Source organism: Hippocampus comes, unplaced genomic scaffold (assembly GCF_001891065.2).
Source record: "Hippocampus comes isolate QL1 unplaced genomic scaffold, H_comes_QL1_v1.1 scaffold458, whole genome shotgun sequence".
NCBI classification, from domain to species: domain Eukaryota; kingdom Metazoa; phylum Chordata; class Actinopteri; order Syngnathiformes; family Syngnathidae; genus Hippocampus; species Hippocampus comes.
Window position 1 is genome coordinate 213,265 of NW_017805628.1, and position 20,454 is coordinate 233,718.

The 20,454-nt window shown below is 42.2% G+C and overlaps 2 protein-coding genes across 2 annotated transcripts in view; one reads left to right on the forward strand and one right to left on the reverse strand.

The window, feature by feature from the left end:
- Positions 1–2,588: 2,588 nt before the first annotated feature.
- tbl3 (transducin beta like 3) lies at positions 2,589–19,164 on the reverse strand. The gene is made up of 23 exons (XM_019881520.1): positions 18,982–19,164; positions 18,826–18,877; positions 18,605–18,700; positions 18,481–18,528; positions 18,238–18,379; positions 18,046–18,130; positions 17,796–17,966; positions 17,529–17,604; positions 17,352–17,448; positions 17,045–17,265; positions 16,382–16,523; positions 15,106–15,164; positions 14,900–15,006; positions 12,853–12,988; positions 9,877–10,116; positions 9,687–9,757; positions 9,264–9,420; positions 7,923–7,981; positions 7,172–7,275; positions 5,769–5,840; positions 5,137–5,295; positions 4,341–4,434; positions 2,589–3,213 (listed from the first exon to the last, which is right to left on the reverse strand). Exons 1-23 carry the CDS (start codon positions 19,011–19,013, stop codon positions 2,865–2,867), a joined length of 2,769 nt encoding a protein of 922 aa, XP_019737079.1. The 5' UTR covers positions 19,014–19,164; the 3' UTR covers positions 2,589–2,864.
- Positions 19,165–19,510: 346 nt separating this feature from the next.
- The window catches only part of rnf151 (ring finger protein 151), a 2,772-nt gene continuing 1,828 nt past the window's right edge, over positions 19,511–20,454 (forward strand). Inside the window, exon 1 of the mRNA XM_019881472.1 lies at positions 19,511–19,842. Coding sequence (XP_019737031.1) covers positions 19,840–19,842 — 3 coding nt within the window. The 5' untranslated portion in view covers positions 19,511–19,839. The remainder of the gene's footprint in view (positions 19,843–20,454) is intronic.

Consider the following 20,454-nt stretch of genomic DNA (forward strand, 5'->3'; position numbering starts at 1 on the left):
CAGTTTTCATGCAGCTCATACCATATTATTTTGTTGTATTATTTCCGCCACACCTTAAATGCCGGTCCCTGAAAATATTGTCTGACATAAACCGGTCCGTGGGGCAAAAAAGGTTGGGGGCCCCTGGTCTAGGTCAGTGTTTTTCAACCCCTGTGCCGCGGCACACCAGTGTGCCGCAAGACATTGTCAGGTGTGCCGCGGGAAAATATCCAATTTGTATGCCTGCGCAGTCTATCGCCCAGAAATTAATCGTGTAGTACCCTCCCATACCGCTAGGGAGGAGCAACAGCTAGCCAATTGCCTTGTGTTTAGACGAGAGACAAGCGAATTTGTGACGCATGAATGCAGGACGACGGTGAAACAATAAATATGAAAGATGAGAAAATATTTTTTTCTTTGTGTTCATTTGATTCCAATTCAAGCTGTTATAAAGTCATTCTTCAATGCTAAAAACGGTTATAGTAACAATATAACATTAATTATTCAAATAAGCGTTTTTTTTCACATTTTCAGCTAGTGGTGTGCCGCGAGATTTTTCTAATGAAAGAAGTGTGCCTTGGCTCAAAAAAGTTTGAAAAACACTGGTCTAGGTGTTATCAACGGCATCTGTCAGATTAGGTGTGAATTGTCCTTCGATGGTGAATCTTCCTTTGATGTGGATACGGTCTTCCACATTTGGCCATCTTTTGTTGTTGGAAATGGCCGTCCTGCTGTGGGGGCCTTTTTAACTCATTCACTCCCAAAGACGTTTTTAAACGTCTTTGCAGACTTGGTCCAGAATTGGCTGGTACAGTACTGAATGCGTTTTAAGTGCCAATTGTGATCTCCAGTCCAGGGGTCCGGCCGGGGTCCCCCCCCCCCCCTCCCCTCTTGCTCAATCAAACCCAAATGCAAACAGTCTCCCATTTACACTCAGAAAAACATTATTTGCAGTCACTCATTACAAACCTTCACCCGAATCATCTATAACCATGAAAGGAAGTATTTTGTCACTGTATGAAAAACCGCAATACAGCAATATGAAAGCCTATACTGTGAATGAAAATCCCTTCAGTACAGATCTCACGCCAGCTGAACAAAAGTCGGCTATATGAACCACTACACTACCAATGCTAACATCATTTCCTTGATATTTGTTTGTGAACCTTTCACCTTGGCAGTTGTCTGAATGTCAGCTAGATGAAACACGACTCACAATGGCTCCACTATTATAATCCCTAATGTTGCACCGTGAACCATTTTGCCCAATCGCACGGCAGCCGCACGATGTGAACCACGACGTTACCAACGGCCCGATTACGTTTCCTGACATTGCGCCGTGAAATCTTTTCACCCAATTCTATTTACGCCGTACAAAGGTAAGAAATGCGAACCACTTACACAAACAATGGCTCCATTATGATATCATTTTTCTTGACATTTCATTGTGAACCTTGGGACCCAATCCGACACCAGCTGCACAAGGGTTAGATATGTGAATCATTACACTATCAATGCTCACACTATCATTATATTAGCTGAACAGTTTTCCTTCATTGTGTGATGTGAAGATTTTCACTCAATCCTTTGCCAGCAGCAGCATGGTCAGCAATGTGAACCATTACTCTATAAATGATCCCATGATTCTTACTTTTTGTGGCATTGGATTATGAACCTTTTCGCTCAACCCTACACCAGCTATCCAAAGATATGTGGACAACCTTAACATTGGTCCTATTATTCTATTATTGTATATTATATTTCCTGATACGGTTTTTGAACGTTCGACCAGAAAATTAGACATTTTTACGCCTCGCATTACGACTGAAAACCGGTTTTCGACCAAACTGAGGAAACCCGAATGAGCCACTCGACTCGTCTCGGCTTCCTCGTGTAACGTCCATTGTGAGCAGACGTGTTGGATGTGATTTACGCAAATCTGACTGTGTTTATTCTACATAATCTATTAGCCCCTAATCATGGGCTAATAAAATAGTTTCAGATTTCGAACAAACCGCTTTTAGGTTGTGAACCTTTTCACCTAATCCTATAGATAAAATATGTTAGGTACTGCATTATCAGTGGCCCCATTATCATTCTTATATTTTATCTATCTATCTCTCTCTCTCTCTCTCTCTCTCTCTCTCTCTCTATATATATTGACACTTGATATTGTGTTGTGTTATGAATCTTTTCACTCAATCTCACACAGGTTGCACAAAGCTCAGATATATGAACCACTATACACCTGCTGGCGCAGTTATATTTCTCCTGGCATTGTGTCGAGAACTTTTTAACCCCAATTCCACACCAGCTGTCAGATACGTGAAGTACTATACGACGACTGGTCCCATTATTGCGTTACTTTTCTTGGCATTGTTTTGAAAACTTTCTTGCTCAATTAAACATCAGATGCACAAAAGTAAAATATGTTTAGCAGTACGTAAACTACCATTGGCCCCGTGCTGGGGTTGTGTCGTGAACCTTTTTTGTGTTTGATCCCAGGCCAGCTGCGTAAGAGACACGAAGGATGCGCAGTCATGAAAAGATGTCAAGTTTCTGTGGTCATGTCATGGATGAAGAACATTTCAACACACTAATCCATTTGGATTAAAATACGTCTTGTTTCATTTTAATTAGAAAGCAGAACCAAGCACATGTTTATTACGTAGTCACAACAAAGAAACGGAAAAACAGAGTCTCGCTTGACTGCGGAAAAGCCGGTCGATCGAGCAGAACAAAACGATCATTGTTGGATGTTGTTGCTTCTTCCTGCTGTGTGTAAACAACAAAGCATTCCTCTTGCTTCCTCAATGGATCGCTGTCACTAATGGAAAAAAAAAAAAAGTTGACCGCAGGTGTGGAGGAGAATTTCATGACGTCGGTCAGCTCGTGAGAGCAGAGCCTTGTGGGAAAGAGGAAATTGGGAGACTTCTTGCAGTGTTCACTGTCATTTGATACCGCTCCTGCTCTTCCTGGTCTTCCTCCTCAGTACTTGCTTCACTCTCCGGATGGTGGTTCCCATTCGTGGTGGCTTTCTTGGTGGTGCTCACCTGCTCATCGTCATCATCCTCTTCCTCCTCCTCTTCAGCGGAACAATTTGGATCTCCATCGTTTCCGCTATCACCCTCATCATGATTGTCTTCGCCGCTGCCCTTTCCACCCTCTTTGTCGATCATTAATACGGGTTCAGAAGCAAGAGGTGCGGTGTCCATTTCTTCATCTTGCCTCATCCTAGTAGAGAAGACAGGACATTTGGATTACACTCAAATGCCATATTTGTGAAAATACGGCAGTTACCTACATTTCTGAGCACAGATAGATTTTGATCACCTGACCGGTATTTGTTTGTCCACCACCTTGGAACTGACTGTTTGACCGAGTCTTTTCTGTGAAAACCGTAATCAGTTCATATCAGCTATGCTATAAATTCTTTCCATCACGTGAGATGTGTGGGGTGCAAATGTTTGTGCTAACAATGACTGTTATTTGGAACTGTTCGTAATCCCCTCCACCTTGACTAAGACCCCAGTTCAGCTAAAACAAAAAAAAAAAAGCAGTCAGTGTTAGCACAAGACAATCAGCCTTCAGCTAAAAAGCAAAAAAAAAAAAAAAACCACCTTGGGAACAGCTGACGAGCACAGACAAACTTTAAGTGGGTTAATCAGAGGCATTTATTCAATTGAGTTTTATAGGCCACATCAATGATGGAAAAATTTTCTTTTTAAAGTCACAAAATCCTCGCATTTGAACGAAGGTGTGCAGACTTTTTATGTCCGGTTCATTTGACAGTTCTCCAAATAAGAGGCAGTGTTCTTGCTTCAAGTCATTCATTTGACATAATCAATTAATTCAAAGTAAGTTCAACACAGCATCACTGCCATCTTTATAAGCTTACCATCAGTTCGCTAGCTTTAAATGGGAAACACCATAGACGGGCTAACAAAAAATAGCATACTATGGTAACAAAAGGAGAACATCCGTCGATACTTACAGGCATATTGTCTCTGTGCTCCGTGGAACTGCTGAAGTTCAGCTTGCGCTTTAGTTAAGTTAGCCAACTGTCTTTTTCCTCCTGACATCGATCAACACTACCTGAGTCATACTACTGTGGCCGTCAGTACACAAGTACACCTGAGAGGGCATCAAAGGATGTGGAATAATGTGTGGCTTCGGTGTGGAAAAAAAGTTCTCTTTTATATACTAGTGCTCAATAGATTGATGTATATTGCAACAGGTATGTTATTCATTGGCGTAACTACAATTCCAAGGGGGTAAATTACATGCATTTCCTGTATTTTCTACTTGTTAGCCAGTCGCCTTGACTTTCAGATTTCATGGCAAAGACAAGCATCCCTCACCTGGTTGGTGCTCCGGCGACCCTCATCTTCTGCCACATGTAGTTCAGGAACATGGACGCCTGCAGCAGACGGCCAATCCTCTGCACGTGTCTCTCTAAGGGCGGGGAAAAAGCCTTCATGTGATATTGTATCTTGCACGTACTCTATCGTGTGGTTTCACTTTGTTCTGCCAAGTTTCCACCAAAGCATACTTGAGTGCATGTGAGTGCCACCTTACAGAGGAAGAAACCGGTAAATAAAGAAAGATGTATTGTATTTTAACTGATAAGCCCGGTATCTTGCTGATTACCTTAGCTCCTTTGGAAACAATGCTATCGTGTGTTTCACTGCCTGCACAAATTCAAAATTGTTCCAAGAGCCGAGAACTCCTCCTTCCTCATCTCAGCTCACTTTATTTATTTACCCAGATTGCCACATTCACATTTGCATTGAAATGTTAAGAGATTGGCCTTGAACTACATTTGCTTGCTCAACTATGGAAAAAAAATAAATAAACGAGAGCATGCAGTCTCTAATCGGGCTCGAGAACGACAGAATGCCTCACCTGTGGAAATCAGAGCGGCTACGTCGATAGTAATGTTTACATCTCGATTTAAGACATCTAGTATGCAACTCGACCCTTGCCCTGCCTCACTATTTGACATAGGGATTTTGGCCTGTTTTACTGCCACTTCTCCTCTCTCCCACCCGGCTTGAATTTGATGGTTTGTGACGCAATAGTGACAGTCTTGAGAGGTGGGTCCCAACTGAAGGCCCAGCTACCCAATGCACGGGCCGCCGCTGGAAATTTCCTGACCTGTGTACGGTATGAGGCCCTCAAGGACGGTGCGGGCGCCCTGGTACTGTAGGAGCTCCTCCGGTGGGACGTGGGTGAGCAGCACCTTGAGGACCACCTGGGCATCCAGGCAATTCCGGGCATTCGTGTTCCATACCCCACAGAAACGCAGCAGCGACTCTGAGAAAGACGACAGCAGCCAAGGGGACAATCTACTTGACTCCACAACTTCCAAATCATTCATTCCTGTTAAATTGTGCTAGTCTTTGCTAATTGATGAATGCAACAAAATATGATAATAGTAAGGGCGACACACTCTGGTCTGTCAAAGTAGTAGTTGTTCGAAGGTTTAGAAAAAGTGTAACATCTACGCTAACTTCCGTTAGCTTGTTTGTGGTGGTCGTGATGTTATGCTAGTGGACTTTTGTTACTGCAGAATTATACGGTGTGTCCGAATATTTTGGTGAATAAATATATCATGTTCAATATCTGTTTGTTTTTCGGGGTCACTTTACAGTAAACTTTGTCAGAGTGACAAATACACCACGCTGTGCCTCTTTTTTTTTTTTTGGAGAAAAGCGAGTGAGACAGGGAACCGCAATAAACGGGTTCATGGTAAGATCATGGATGATGTTGCACTCTTCTCTGGTTACCTTTCTGATCCACGCGAAGTTTCAAAACTGTCTTCTCCAGAAGTTCGCTACTGTCTTCCGTTTGACGGATTGCTGTAAGGAACAGAAGTTTAACATTACATCAGCAACAAAGGAGGACCTTTCCATATTTTCCAAATGAGCCCATGTGGTATGTTAGCCATTCGCACATTGTTGCATCAGCAGTGTTGCATAACGCCACGTTACGGAACATGCGTGTAAATGAGGTGAGACCATAAAGCAGAACATAAAGGTCTGTCTCAGTACGATGCAGGAACCTGTGGAACCAGATTGTTCCTAATGTGCCCGTGACATCCTGCACGTACTTTCTCTAAGTGCAGGGTGTCACAAATCATATATCGTCAGAACGTCAACTCAGCTTTGAGCTGAAATGACCACTGAGGCACAACTACGGCCTCAATATTTCTCTCTTTTCCGCGTTGCTCCGGGTCCACTCTGGTCAAAGGCCAAAACAAACAACTTTACTTGTTTCAGTATCACCTTGTGAACAAACCAGACATCAACAATAAGGGATGACAGACTGGCGAGTGAATGATTATTTATAGGTGAAAATACCTTTTTCGATTGTTTTTCTATTATCGGAGGAGAATGATGGAACGTCGGGACGTTGCACTAACTTTTCCACTCGTAGCAATGGAGCGACCAACGTACACAATTTAGTCGCATCTTTTTTGCCTGGGTAACACATGACCGTGCATGCTGATGAATAGTTGTCTTAATTGGCATAGTTTTTGCCAATTGGATTTTAAATGCCGCCCGATGGATGGATCGGCGGCCTGGTGTTCGACTGGTTAGCGTGTCGATCTCACAGTGCAGAGGTGCATGGTTCCGGCTCCGCCCTTCCTGTGTGGGATTTGCATGTTCTCCCGATGCCTGCGTGGGTTTTCTCCGAGAACTCCGGTTTCCTCCCACATTCCAAAAACATGCGTGGGAGGTAGTGGAATACTCAAAACTATCCCTAGGTGTGAGCGTGAGCGCGGATGGTTGTGCCCTGCGATTGGCTGGCAACCAGTTCAGGGTGTACCCCGCCTACTGCCCTAAGACATCTGGCATAGGCTCCAGCATTGTCCCGTGACCCTTGTGAGCATAAGCGGATTAGAAATGGATTACAAATGCGCTGAAATGTAGTATGAATGGAACTGAGCGCAAGTCCAAAGTAGAATAATGAGGAGACTATGGCAAAGTGAAAAAGAGGACAGCCTTCAACCGCAATGGTCGAACAAAATGCCTGCCTGTGTTAGAGGAAGCAGGGACGAATGAAACGAAAGGAAATTGTTACTCGCACACACTGAAAAAAAGATTGTGGTCTCGAGCCTGGAATCGAATGCATTTCAGGGTTTTTTTTTTTTTTTTTACACGTGCATGATAAAGAAAGGGTTAAGTACCTTTAATTACAGACAACACAGTGTGAGGCTGGTCCAACGAGATGGCGAGGCCGAGCGCTTTCAGGTATTTCTTCTCATGGAGCAGGTTGGACAACTCCTGTTGCCTTCACATAGTCAGGGAGGCAAACAGAACAGGATTTCAACAAGCCAGATTTTTCTGATTGCATTCCATTGAGTATGAACCACTGCTCAGGTTTCTGTCCACAAAACAGACAGTTGTGGGGGCGGATCATTGCTCTGAAAGAGAATGCCTGAAGTACTTGAAGTCACTTGCACAGATTATCATCTCTGCAATTTATCATCTCATTAAATCAACTAATGATATTCACTATTAAAGGTACAAAAACACACTCAAACCAGTTACACAATACACTATCATATATATATTATTGCTTCTCCTGGCGCTCCAGCTTTTTCCATCTTTATACAACGTCAAGTCCAATGTCTAGAGATTAATGTGAACCGACGTTAAAGCAAGACCAGGAAGTAATTCTACCTCCGAAAGTTGATATAGATCACATTGTCCGCTTCGTCTAAAAAAAGGCTTTCCCTTACGAAACCATGACTAACTACATGCACGTGCGTAATTGCTAAGCATGCAGGCAACCTGTCTACTTCCCAGCCCGAGGTGTTGTCACGGTCAAAAGACGAGCATGACCCTTGACCCCAAAAGCAGCAATCTTTGCTCAAGTGTGAAGCAGGTTGTTTACAATTTTTATGCATCAAAAGGTTGTGTGGCCTGGTGACTTACTTTAAGATCTGGTCCTCCTGCTTAGCCTGTTCCTCGGCCAGCTCGATCTCCGTCACATCCTGGTAATGGACATAAGACGACATTAATTCTGCATATTGACAAAGTCTCTTTGCAAGAAAATTTACATGGAAAAGTCAAATATTGCTGGACCTCTAAATTGTGGTACGACATTTTTTTTATTATTGATACTTCATCACAAGAAGGCAAACTCTTTAATTTTTATAATGGCCGAGATGTGTTTTTCATACAATTATTTACTGTAGACCAGAACAGAGTTGTGGCAAATTTAACAATCGATAAAGTTATTCATTTTCGATTAAATAAAAAACAAAACTTTTTGAAATTAGATTTAAGGTAATGTTTTTGTTTTACAATAGTTTTGATAACAAAACACAAAATAATTTTGTACCAAATAAAATGTCCTTTTCATTTGCCTCAGTTTTCATCACTCTTTCCAAAACAGGCATATTTGCTTCATTTAAGACTCTACGTTGTCCATAACTGTAAAAAAGGAAGGATGTTTATTGAGAATAGAATTGATTTTAGTTCTCTTTAGCGTAGGTAAGTAAAACGGATCTCCGTCGTAAACTGAGGACCACCTATACATGGCTTAACCAATCCTCTTCATTTTCATAGATACCGATATTTTCTTCTTCCATATGACCCGGTTCTCACAGAGAAAATTGGTTGAAATTTGATAGCTTCAGAACGGAATCCAGCCACAGATGAAAATGCCAACTTGAAGGAAGTGTAAGCAGACACTAGCCTGAGTGTCTGACATTAAAACAAACAGACAATGAATTACGCACAAACACGTACGCCTTCACAAACACACCTAGAGTAAGACCATCACGTAGGGAAAATTATGTTCCATGCCTTTCACTTGTGGTGACTTTGGTTTTGGCACCAATTCGAAGGTGTTGAGCCATATTTTAGGTATGTGCTCATGCGGCGGGTTAGAGTTGTTTTGTTCACGTAAAGATAGCGTTCTTGAAAATGGGTCACTTGAAAACTGAAATAAATGTAAAAATGGACAATTTTTTTTCTTCTTTTTTTTTTAAATGTGCTGTGCCACAGAGTCCGAATTGTGTATTCAATCCTGCTGGCTAAATGTGAAGTACATTCATGTCATGAAAATCTATCATGTTAGCTAGTTAGCTCACTAGCTCATGCTAAATCGGGTTAGGAAAGACTGTGAGATAGATCGATCAATCAATCTATCGATCTTTGTTTGGTGGGGAAGTTAGCTAGCTAGCTCATGCTAAAGCTAGTTGTAAAGCAGGTTGACCAATTTTTATTTCCGTATTAATTTTGATACAGTATCCATTTGTCATCCCTCACCGTCCACACAGTGATGTTGGAGTCGGCCGAGCCGGTGACCATCTTGTCGTCTTTCCTGCTGGCATGGAGCCCCCAAACCTTGTCCTGGTGGGCGTCAAGCGTCTTCACACACTCATTGGTCTTGATGGTCCAAAGTTTCACCAAACCGTCAGAGCCGCTGCAGAGGGAGCATCGGTGGAATTGCTATTATTAGTGAGTAGAAAAATCTGAATCCGCCCAGCTCAAAAAGTTAAATTAATAATCACAATTTTAAACACTGTGTTAATATTGAATATTAATATTATGGGCAGTTATTTCTTTCAAGATTTGTATTGAAAGCTTGATTGTTGTCAAAGCAAGGTATGTATTTTTTGCTGTTCAAAAAACATAATCACTGGTTATCTACATGTATTGTGACAAACTGGGCAAAACCGTTGAATTTACCTGCTTAGTAGCTGAGTGCCTCGGCTCACAAAGACAACCTTCAACACAGATGCGTCGTGCCCCTCAAATGTCTAATTAAAACAGCAGAACATATTTTCTACTTTGAAAAGCAAAATAACATGTTCAAATTTAACATGTTCATCTGCACTACTCTCATTTTCATAAGTAGTGCAAGTATCCCATGGCTCACCTTAAGACAGCTGAAGTCCTGTAGGGTCCACAGCTTAGATGTGCCGTCAGCAGAGGAGGTGGCCAGCACCTGGTCGACAGGTGAGAAGCACACGGACCAGATGCCGCGCCGGTGGCCCCGAAATACTCCCAGTAATTCTATGGTCGCCTCCCCCGCCAGTGACCACAGCTTGGCCGTGCGGTCCTGCGAGCCAGAAGCCAGCAGCTTGTCGTTGGGAGAAATGGCCACGCTGTTGATATCCTGGAATGACAGAGTCGCGACAAAATTTAGGATTGTGATGCTCTTTTCTATGCATTCAAACTTGTCTCAGCATGAGTGACACTCCTTGCATGTTCAATGACCAAATATGGAAGTAAAAAAAAAAAAAAAAAAAAAAAAGCAGATTTTTTTTTTTTTACACAACAGCAGGTTTTTTTACACAACAAAAACATTCTGTTCACTCGTTTGTTTGGCCTGTTATGTTCAAATTACAGTGTTGAATTTCTCATTTCTTTTCTCTCAACAGCACTGTCAACTTTGGAGAAGAAATGAACTTGGCAACGTCACCAAACAAGATTCCATGTGATGAAGGGGGTTTTATTTTTTAACCCAGAACATAGAGGGGAGAGGACAAAAGAATTTCTAAGGAAATAAATATCAAGTTCCTTCCTGAGAGTGGAATTTTAAAACGCGAAACCGCAGGCGACAAATGACACATTGTTGAGTGAAAGGAATTAGTCAAGAAAGGAATTAGCTCTTTTGACTCAAATATCATTCAAGTGACAATGCAACACCTTTTTTCCCCAAAAAATTCTCACTGGGGTGGATACTGAAACGTCACTGAGCAGCATTTCAATACAATGGCTGGAAAAGGCTAGATTGAGCAAATAGTTTTCACATGAGATGTACGATACTTGTAATGTTGCAATTACAGATTTTCTACCTACAAATGACTCTATAGTTGGCATATTTGATATTTGCTATTGTGCTTTATTAAGAAAACCACTGTTGCAAGCAGGTCTGATAATGCCACTTGACTTGAGATTGTCAGCTTATCTTAAAAAATAACCCCCCAAATCTCCTACTCTGAAATAAAAAATATAAAATAAAAAAATAAAATCAAATAAAGACCAAGAAAAATAATTTTAAAACTTTTTCCAGACTAGTGACCTACAACCTGTCTGACTTAAAATAAATTAAAAAAAAAAACTCATTTAAAGAGGACATAAAAATGGAAAACTAAGCTATTGCGGTTGCACAAGTGTGCACACCCTTATTCATTGGGGATGTGGCTGTGTTCAGACCGAAGCAGTCACATTCAGACTGACATTAAATGTGAGTCAGATCATCTAATAAGCCTTTTCCGGAAAATTATTAAATGAAGTGGTAGTGTCATTTTTTTATATATATAAGTGTGTGTGTGTGTGTGTGTGTGTGTGTGTGTGTGTGTGTGTGTGTGTGTGTGTGTGTGTGTGTGTGTGTGTGTGTGTGTGTCTCTGTGTGTGTGTCTAGCCCAGCTGACTTTGGACTGCCCACCAGCCAATCACAGGGCATCTATAGGCAAACTACCTTTTGCACTCACATTCACAATTATGGACACTTTCGAGTCTTCAATCAAGTTAAGAAGCATTTTTGGGAAAAGGGAGGGATAGAAACCCCACACACGCACAGGAACAACATGTACACTCCACATATGAACGCCCGAAGCTGCAGTTGAACCCAGAACCGCAGAACTATTAGCCAGACAAGCCAACTTCCGTAAACCAAAGAATAATTAGGTCAATGCCAATTAACCTGAATACTTTGCAGGGCTGAAAAATTATAATTGCTGCACACAAGAGGGCAACTCAACCTCAGGGCATCGAAGCAAAAACACGCCTACCACTTCAATAAATACCGTAGTTTCACAACAATGAGACTCACAAAAAATGTCTTACATTTTCTCCAAAATGGGCGCCATCTATTCGTCCAAGCAAGGACTACCGTGGCGCAGCAACATCCAGCGGATTACAGGCAAAAGATGGCCATCTTCCGCTTCTACTGCAGTAAAAAGTATAACGTTCTGCGTTACATTAAATACAGATGCTTTCTTGGAGATTTTAATCCTTTATTTTGCGGCCCTGCCGGCCTCACTTGTCTTCCATTAACGACTGCTCTCTCAACCAATCCCCATGTTCCTACATATGCAATTGGGCTAAGGCAAGTGATGAAGGACAAGCATATTTTGCATTTTGAAATACAACAAATAGAATGCCGACAAACAAATTCAGCCCGACCACATCACCAACATGGGTGAGGTGCTGCTCACTATCGACATCCCAATAAACCGCACTGTCGAGAAGAAGGGGACAAGCAGGGTAGCGATACGCACAACGGTGTGCGTGAAGTCGTTTTTTACTGTTGTGTTTGGTGGCCATGGTAATGGATCGAAACGGCCAGAGTGAAGCTGCGAAAGGCGTGGGAGTGTTGGCGAACACAGCTTTACTAAAACAGGGAGGCAGCGCCGGGCCATTGGGATTGTTGATGCTTGGGCTTACGTGTCTGCTTGCACTGTTGTTCAAGTTTACGCAAAAGCCGGCATCATTTCTGAGGAGCCGCACGGCAACGAGACCGACTGTGACAACGACGCGGGGGAACCTGGCGCGTTTGATTGTGAACCTGCCCAGCTCTTCATTTTGGACTTTGATGGATTTTAAGATGAGGATTGATCAAAAAATAACATGAATACATTGTTAAATACTTAAATAAAGTACAACTGAACTCGGTTTTGCTCCCACTGCCTTCAAAACATACGCTAGCATGCATGCATGCTAGCGCACCTTTTACCATGCCTGCGTCTTGTTAAATACTGTACAGAAATAGCAGCCGTAAATGACACCACACCTTTTAATACGGTGTGCCGTATGGTTGTGGGAATCCGGTAATCCAAGCATAATGGAAAGTAATTTTGTTATCACGTTTTTTTCTGGTTCTTCAAGTTCATCGTTGGTGTCGTACCTTATCATGTGCCTTTGCCGTGGCACGTGCAGCCAGCTGGTGCAAGTCTGTGTCTGTGCCAGTTAAGTCTGCAGGGAGATCCCACACCTTTAGTGTGCAGTCCTGACTGCCGGAAACGATGAAGGATGTTTTCAACCTGCGCACACACAAACATGTCTGAATGTCCAACAGATTTAAAACGTGTCATTTTGGATCGAAACGTGTCTGCACTGTGTACCAAATTATTTGGAATGCATAAGCGGAGGATGAATGCTAATTTTCCTGAATTATCTACTCTACAGGTGTTGCAGAACCTCACATGACCAACAAAAGCAAATTAACTTTGTCTATTCATGTTTCTTGCTGAATTGATTTGTTGTTTTGTACCGAACTGCCTTCTTAACATTAAACGACCAATAGTTCATATTTGATTGCTACAATTTTTCTTGACTTCTGATTTCCGATTCCATTTGTGGTCTCAACTCAACTGTATTTATAGAACACTTTAAAACAACCATCGCTGTATACAAAGTGCTGTACATATCATAGAAACAACAATAAAACTCCAAATTGGAAACGAAGACAGTAGAAAGCACAAAACAGTAAAACTAAGATCAAGTCTAAGTCATGCCGAGTCAAATGCCAAAGAATACAAATGAGTTTTGAGACGAGTTTTAAAGATGGGCAGCGAGGGGGCTTGCCGAATATTCAGTGGGAGGTCATTCCAAAGAGAGGGACCAGCAACGGAAAAGGCCCGATCTCCCCTGAGCCTCCGCTAATCTAATAATGTCTGGTCCAGAGACCTGAGGCGCCGGGCAGGTGTGTAGGGGGGGAGGAGCTCAGAGAGGTAAGGTGGAGCGAGGCCATTTAAATATTTGAAAACAAATAACGGGGTCTTAAAAAGAACTCTAAAATGTATAGGGAGCTAGTGAAGGGATGCCAGAGTAGGAGTAATGTGCTCCCTCTAATGAGTACCAGTCAAGAGGCGAGCAGCAGCATTCTGGACCAACGGGAGAGGCTTAATGGAGGATTGACTGACTCCAAAGTAAAGTGCATTACAGTAATCCAGCCCGGGATGTGACGAAGGCATGGATTACTGTTTCAAAGTGCTCATGAGAAGGACGAGGTTTTACTTTATCCAGCTGCCTAAGATAAAAGAAGCTGGATTTAACAACGGCACCAATTTGCCGGTCAAGTTTAAAATCACTGTCCAGTTTAAGACCCAAGTTTGAGACTGTTGACTTAAGATAAGGAGACAAATGCCCACACCTACAGGATGGATGTACAAGGGCCACTGGGACCAAACAGTATCACCTCTGTCTTCTTTTCATTGAAATTCAAGAAATTTAGTGCCATCCAGGTTTTGATTTCCTCCAGGAAGGATAAAAGTGGCCTTCATGAGAAAGCGTCTTTTTTGCTCAGTGGGACATAGATCTGACAACCATCTGCATAGCAGTGGAAGAAAAGACCATGTTTCCTTAAGATGGAACTTAAGATGTTGTCAACAAGATAGATACTAACAATAGAATTATATGGGATTTGGTGTATATGTGTTAATATGACATACGTTTACGCGGTTCGCACAATCAACAGCCTTCTGAGGGAAACCATAACTACTGGTAGGAAAATGATTTTGACACCGCGCGTCTCTGGGATTCGCACTTAATTTTTTTTTCTTATCATCCACAACGACATTGGGCTCCGCAACCTACACATATGTAAAAATAAATACGACTAATGCTGACAACGGCGTTTTGTTTTTCAAAATGCAATCTTGCCAATTATTATGCACAGCAGTTTGAAAAACAGTTCAACACGTAAAGAACTCCATATTTCTCTGACAGACGCTGAACTATGATCATTGACGAACAGAGTTAATGTTTTGAGGTGTACTGCCATCAACCCTCATGGATTTCTCAGTCCTCAATCGGGTTGGGATCAGGGAAAGATGGCGAATACGAGCTTTCTTTTTCTCCTTTTATCCCGACCATATTTGAAGCTCAAATGTTTAATTCCTCCATCATGTGTAATAATTTGGAGCACGGTGCGAAACGGTGCTGAGTGTTACCTGGAACAGGAAATGGAGCCCACAGCGTTTGTGTGGCTGGAGCTGTAGGCCACACAGCGGACGCGGCCGCTGTCAGCGTCCATGTGCCACACACGCACTGATCTGTCCTGTGCAATGGATACACCACACGACAAGTGCTTGTTACCGTCGAGGGCATGACTTGCTGGGAAAGAGTCACTGTGAAGGGCGCAGGCATGTGTGCTCACCTTTGCGCAGCTGGCAAAGACAAAGCCTTTTGTAAACACGTCCAATGACAGGACAGTATCTGTGACGAAGGAAATGTGATGTGAAAGGTTGACATTCCTTCAACCTGCTCATTCAGTAGTCAGTCATCACAGCATCACAGCATTGTCTTCATTCTTATGACCAATGTTGCGTAAAATAGTGAATATGATCCCCATTTCAGGTACAACAGGATCTGGATCATCAGAGGCATCTATGAAAACCCCGTCAAGCTTTGTTACATCATATTTCCACTCTTACGGCACTATCCTTACGATTAAATTACAGTACCGGGAAATGGGAAATAGTAGTAGTTCAATGTTCCAAGCTAATAAAAAAACATAATGCAAATAAAACAAACAGTAGTGCCTTGAGATTTGAGTCTAAATCATTGATGACTCAGTTGAGAAGAGTACCCATATAAAATGCGTCAACTCGCTGTGCGTGCCAGGACAGCGGCCAGTACAAAGGCTATGGCCACTTCTAAGTGACACATCATGAGTAAACTACAATTCCGAAACAACTACCGGTATTCGACCTTCCTTGTTCTGTACAGCTGTTATAAAGCTGGTCCAGCAGAAAATAAGTATAATTAGAATCAACTCAATGACGACACTCTCCTTTGCTTCCTCTGGTCCTTGGGCAGTGTGGTACACACCATGTCACCAAACAGCACCGTGACTAATTGACACCCTTTTAAAAGAGCGGACTGACTGACTCAAATTACTTACAATCTTTCCTACGGGTACCATAATTTTTGTCCAGGGCTGTTTGACGAATTTGGTTTTGTTTTTTAAATAATTCTGTTGAACCACAATTGAAAATCAATATCTGATTTTTAATGGGTAGTATTCATTTTAAAAAGTTTTTTCTGTGACCATTGGGGCATTTTCTTGAATTAACAGAGGGCTAGCATCAATTACATTTCGTTTTAGGTAGTTTGCAAAAATGTAATTTTAGTTAAAAACTCTTTTTTTTTTTTTTTTTATGGAAAACTTTTTTTTTTCAATTTCAATTGTAATTATTTTGTTCATTTTTGTCATCAATAATAATCCTGGTGGAACTTTCTTACTAGTGGTGACAAAGAGCACACTGGTAGATGGACTTGAAGCTGCTCTAATCAAGGTCATTGAATAAATCTTAGTGCAGTTGTGTTTCTTTGTTCAAAATTCTGATGACGTATGTGCTTTTCAGTGCACATCCTCACGTTTTCCTGCAGCTCAATGTGCAAGCACACGCTGCCATCTGCTGGCGACTCACCCGAGTGCCCGTAGAGGATCTGGCAGGTGTTGGTGAGCAGCTCGAACACTTTGAGCTGACAGCTGTTGGTGGCCACCACAATGTGGCTGTCGTTTTGACCCAGGAATTTCACGTCCAGCACCTGGTCACTGTAGCCCACAAACTGTGGGAAATAACTCAAATTAGAGAAGTGGCTCAGACTTTTATGACTTGTGGAACTAAATTCAGTCATGTAAAAGGTGAAGCAAGAATTTCATTTGGTTATTAACACCAAATATAGTTGCATTGTTCTAGTTGGCCTCTCCTGATATTCAATTTCTTGCTGAAGCCTGGAAGCTTGCCTAAGGTTGAAGTTCCACGACAAATTCGAACAAAATGAAAATGTGTTCACAAAGACCTGATGCTGAAACAGGAGTGTGTAGACTTTTTATATCCACTGTGGGTTACTAGTCAAAACCAATGGGTGTGGGGGGCTTATTTTAATAACCATTTGAAGAAATTAGGTCGACAATATGACGGGTAGAAAACAACCACAAAATATTTGACAGCAAAACCTCACTCGGCATATTGGATTAATATCCTGAGCACCAAAGTCTGAAAGGCAGAATTTGTGCACCACTTGCATATGTTTCTAAACCTAATTGATAAACTTAAGTATCCAGATGCATGACGTTGATGACTCACCTGTTGCTGCGTGCTGAGAGCGGGCAGCTGGTAGAGCACTATGTTGTGCTCCGCAGTGACTGTGGCCAGCCTGCCAGATTCAGGCAGGTGAAGCAAGTACGTTAGACTGCGGGGGTCGTCTTCCGTCTCCTCCTCATCCTCCGAAGAAGGGCCGAGCTTGGACGGGAGGGCCTGGCTGTAGACACAGCGGGCCGTGCTAGCCTCCCACACTCTCAGTAGGCCTGCATGGGTCAGTTGGAAAGACTTTTAATGCAACGGAATGTAGGAATAGACTCTTAGGACATTTAGGACTGAGTCAAAATTGAACCTTTGCTGCCAGCTGTGATGAAATGTAAGTCTCTGTTCTGGACTCCTATTTTCGAGAGGTCTTTATTCACAGGCAGGATCACAACACCCTCCACAGCCTGCATACAAATGATAATTTCTAGATCAACAGATGACACAATACAAATTACATATATATTTTTAACATCCAATAGCTTACCTCATAGACGGGTACAGTTCTCTTTGCGGTTCGGCTTTTCAGATCCCACACCGTGCAGATCTTATCTCTCCCTGAACTATAGAATCATAAATTCTTATTTGAAAGACAATTTCAACAAATATTCATCACCTCACACTTTTAATCGCATTTTCTTCACTGTTTTTTTGTTTTAAACGACAACTGTTTTCCCCGAAGCTGCTTTCAATACGGAATGAGTGACAAGGCACATGATCGGACTATATATTTCTACACATTGAACATTTGTACCTGATCATGGTATCACCGTCGGGGCTGAAGCTGAGGGAAGTGACGGCGCTGTAGTGGCTCTTTAGCACACACACACACTGGCTGGTGTGCAGGTCCCACAGTCGGATGCCGCAGTCCAGGGAGGATGAGAAGAGCTGCAGACGGCTAATGTCTGGGTGGAACTCCACCAGGCTGCACACATAAGATTGATGTTATACTTGTTGCTACTGAGTTCATACGTTCATGACATGAAGGCACATTTCACACTTACTGTACAACACCAGAAGAGCCTTTAAGGTTATGAGTGCAGTATTGCTTCACCACATCCCAGAGCTTGATAGTGCCGTCACAGCCACCTAAAAGCACATGTAGAAGACGCGATGTAAACTGTGCAATGCCTTTTGAACATGGGCAAATGAGTGCAACAACAAAAATAACAGGTGTTTTTTTTATTAATGCGGACCTGTGGCCAAGAGCGTGGAGGTGCAGTCAAAAGTCATACTGGCTATGGGAACTGTGTGTATGGCCTTCCAGGTGCGAGTACACTGCACTTTTCTCCAGTCCCACTGCTTCAGCAGGAGCGCTCTGCTGGCTGTTACCAGCATCTGTGGAAGGACGCGAAACACGAACGCAAAGAGCACTTCAACACAAGCAAAAACATTGGTTTTGCTTAAGCTTGCTGAGAAAAAAAAGCATGCAGTCTTACCTCATCGTCCCAGCTTAGCGCGAATGATGTGATGTCTTCTTGATCATCCTGCACAAATCAGATAGAAGTGAGAAAAGCATATGTCAAATCACAGCGCTGTAACTGCGAGGGGGTTTGGCCTTACATGCTCAATGCTGTGGACGATCTTTCCTGTGCTGATCTCCAGAACATTGATACGAGAGCCACACGTGCAAAATATGTATTTTTCATCTTTGCTGACCTGTCAAAGAAATAAAGCAAAAGGTTAAATGGGCAGTTCGCTGATTTGATTGGTGTTATTTGTAAAACACCGGTTACGCTTCTTAAAAATATTGACATCTGAATTAAAAAAAATTGACACTATACCTGCACTTTGCCTCCTTTGTAGAAAGGCTCAATCTTACTAGAAATCGCATAACTGTAAAAGAATGGCAGTATTGTCGAAGACAGTGAGTCGTTGCTACAATTAGCTTAGCTTGAGCTCGTTGAGCCACCAGGTTGTGCGACCGGACTCAAACTTACTTTGTTTTGAAGTGAAGGTTGATATTCGCCATGATGTTTGCGACACAAACTTAAACTGTTATGCTCTGTCGAATGCGTTCCTTGAAATTGATGATTTATGAGTCCGCATGTTGGTTACAGTCAACACATCTTTCCCACATGTTGATAGGTGAGTCGCAAGGATTCTACGTCATCAGACGACACGGAGCTGATTTGGGTGGGATGGTAAACGTCATATTCAAGCGACGTTGCTGGAGTTGCTGGGCGCGTTGTGAGGAGATAGGGCAAAAAGTATGCTGCTCTTTGTGGGCACCCGGTACTTTATGATACTGTAACTCTTGCAACCATGGTGTCATGGAACAGTTCCCCCAGATGAGAAGGACCCCCCCCCCCACCTCTCTGATAACCTCTCTTGTTGAGTTGTTGAATTTCTGTAGGTTTGTCCCAACGTTCCAGAATCACATTTCATTGTGACAATCGGAATTCCGACATTCGAATGTTACACAATCGCATCATTTTTCGGTAGTCAGTATTTCACGTAATTGGTCATTCGCCTTGTGAAGGCACCTAAAATTGGGATCGACTAAAACCACGGTCAATCGTCCTTCGCTAACAAAGTTTACTTGGTGCTAGAACAGCAGGGAAAGGAAAGGACGCGCTACAAAATGAGGGCAGGCTGCCACCATTGACTGCTCACTTTTGTCATTTGTATGCGGGGCTCACACGGTTCCTCCCTCATGGTGTGTCAGGAATGTTCACGTACGTATGCATGTTTTGTCGTGATAACACGGGTGTGACCGCAACGTCGTGACGTGAGTCGATGTGGAGTGAAGTTGCTCTCCTGGAATGGAACCATAAGGGATAGTGGAAACGAACAACATGGTGAGTTGCGAAGAGAATTTTTAAACCGACGTTTTATTGTTGAAATTACGAACATTCTTCGAACCTCACATTCAATTTAATCCTGCCTAAATACAGCTTCCTGTCATCATTTTTAAGAGGCTCTTGTAATTAACTAAGGATGAGCATCATTCTTCAAACAAAATATGTGACAAATATATTGTACACTTATAAACGCACCTGTCTTATAATGTAATGAAGAACGTTGGTGGTTGACAGAGCACTTTTGTCATTCAGCCTTTGTATTGAAAATTCTAATGTAGACCAGGGATGGGAAACCTAAGACTTACTTTCAAGTTTCAGTGCATTCCAAACTAATATATTCAATTTAAAATAATGCTATTCAGGTATTCAATACAATAATTCAAGATAAACGGTGCTTATTGGAATGACTATATGTGCTTCATGTTCTGATGTTAATGTATTTATTCAAGTATGGTTCAAATTCAAATTTGTTTTGCTACCTTTTTGTGAATCAAGTCTGCACATGCGCAGTAAGAAGATGGAATTGTCCATTGCATGTGAACGGAAGAATGGCAAGCAAAATTGACTGGTTAATATATATATATATATATATATATATATATATATATA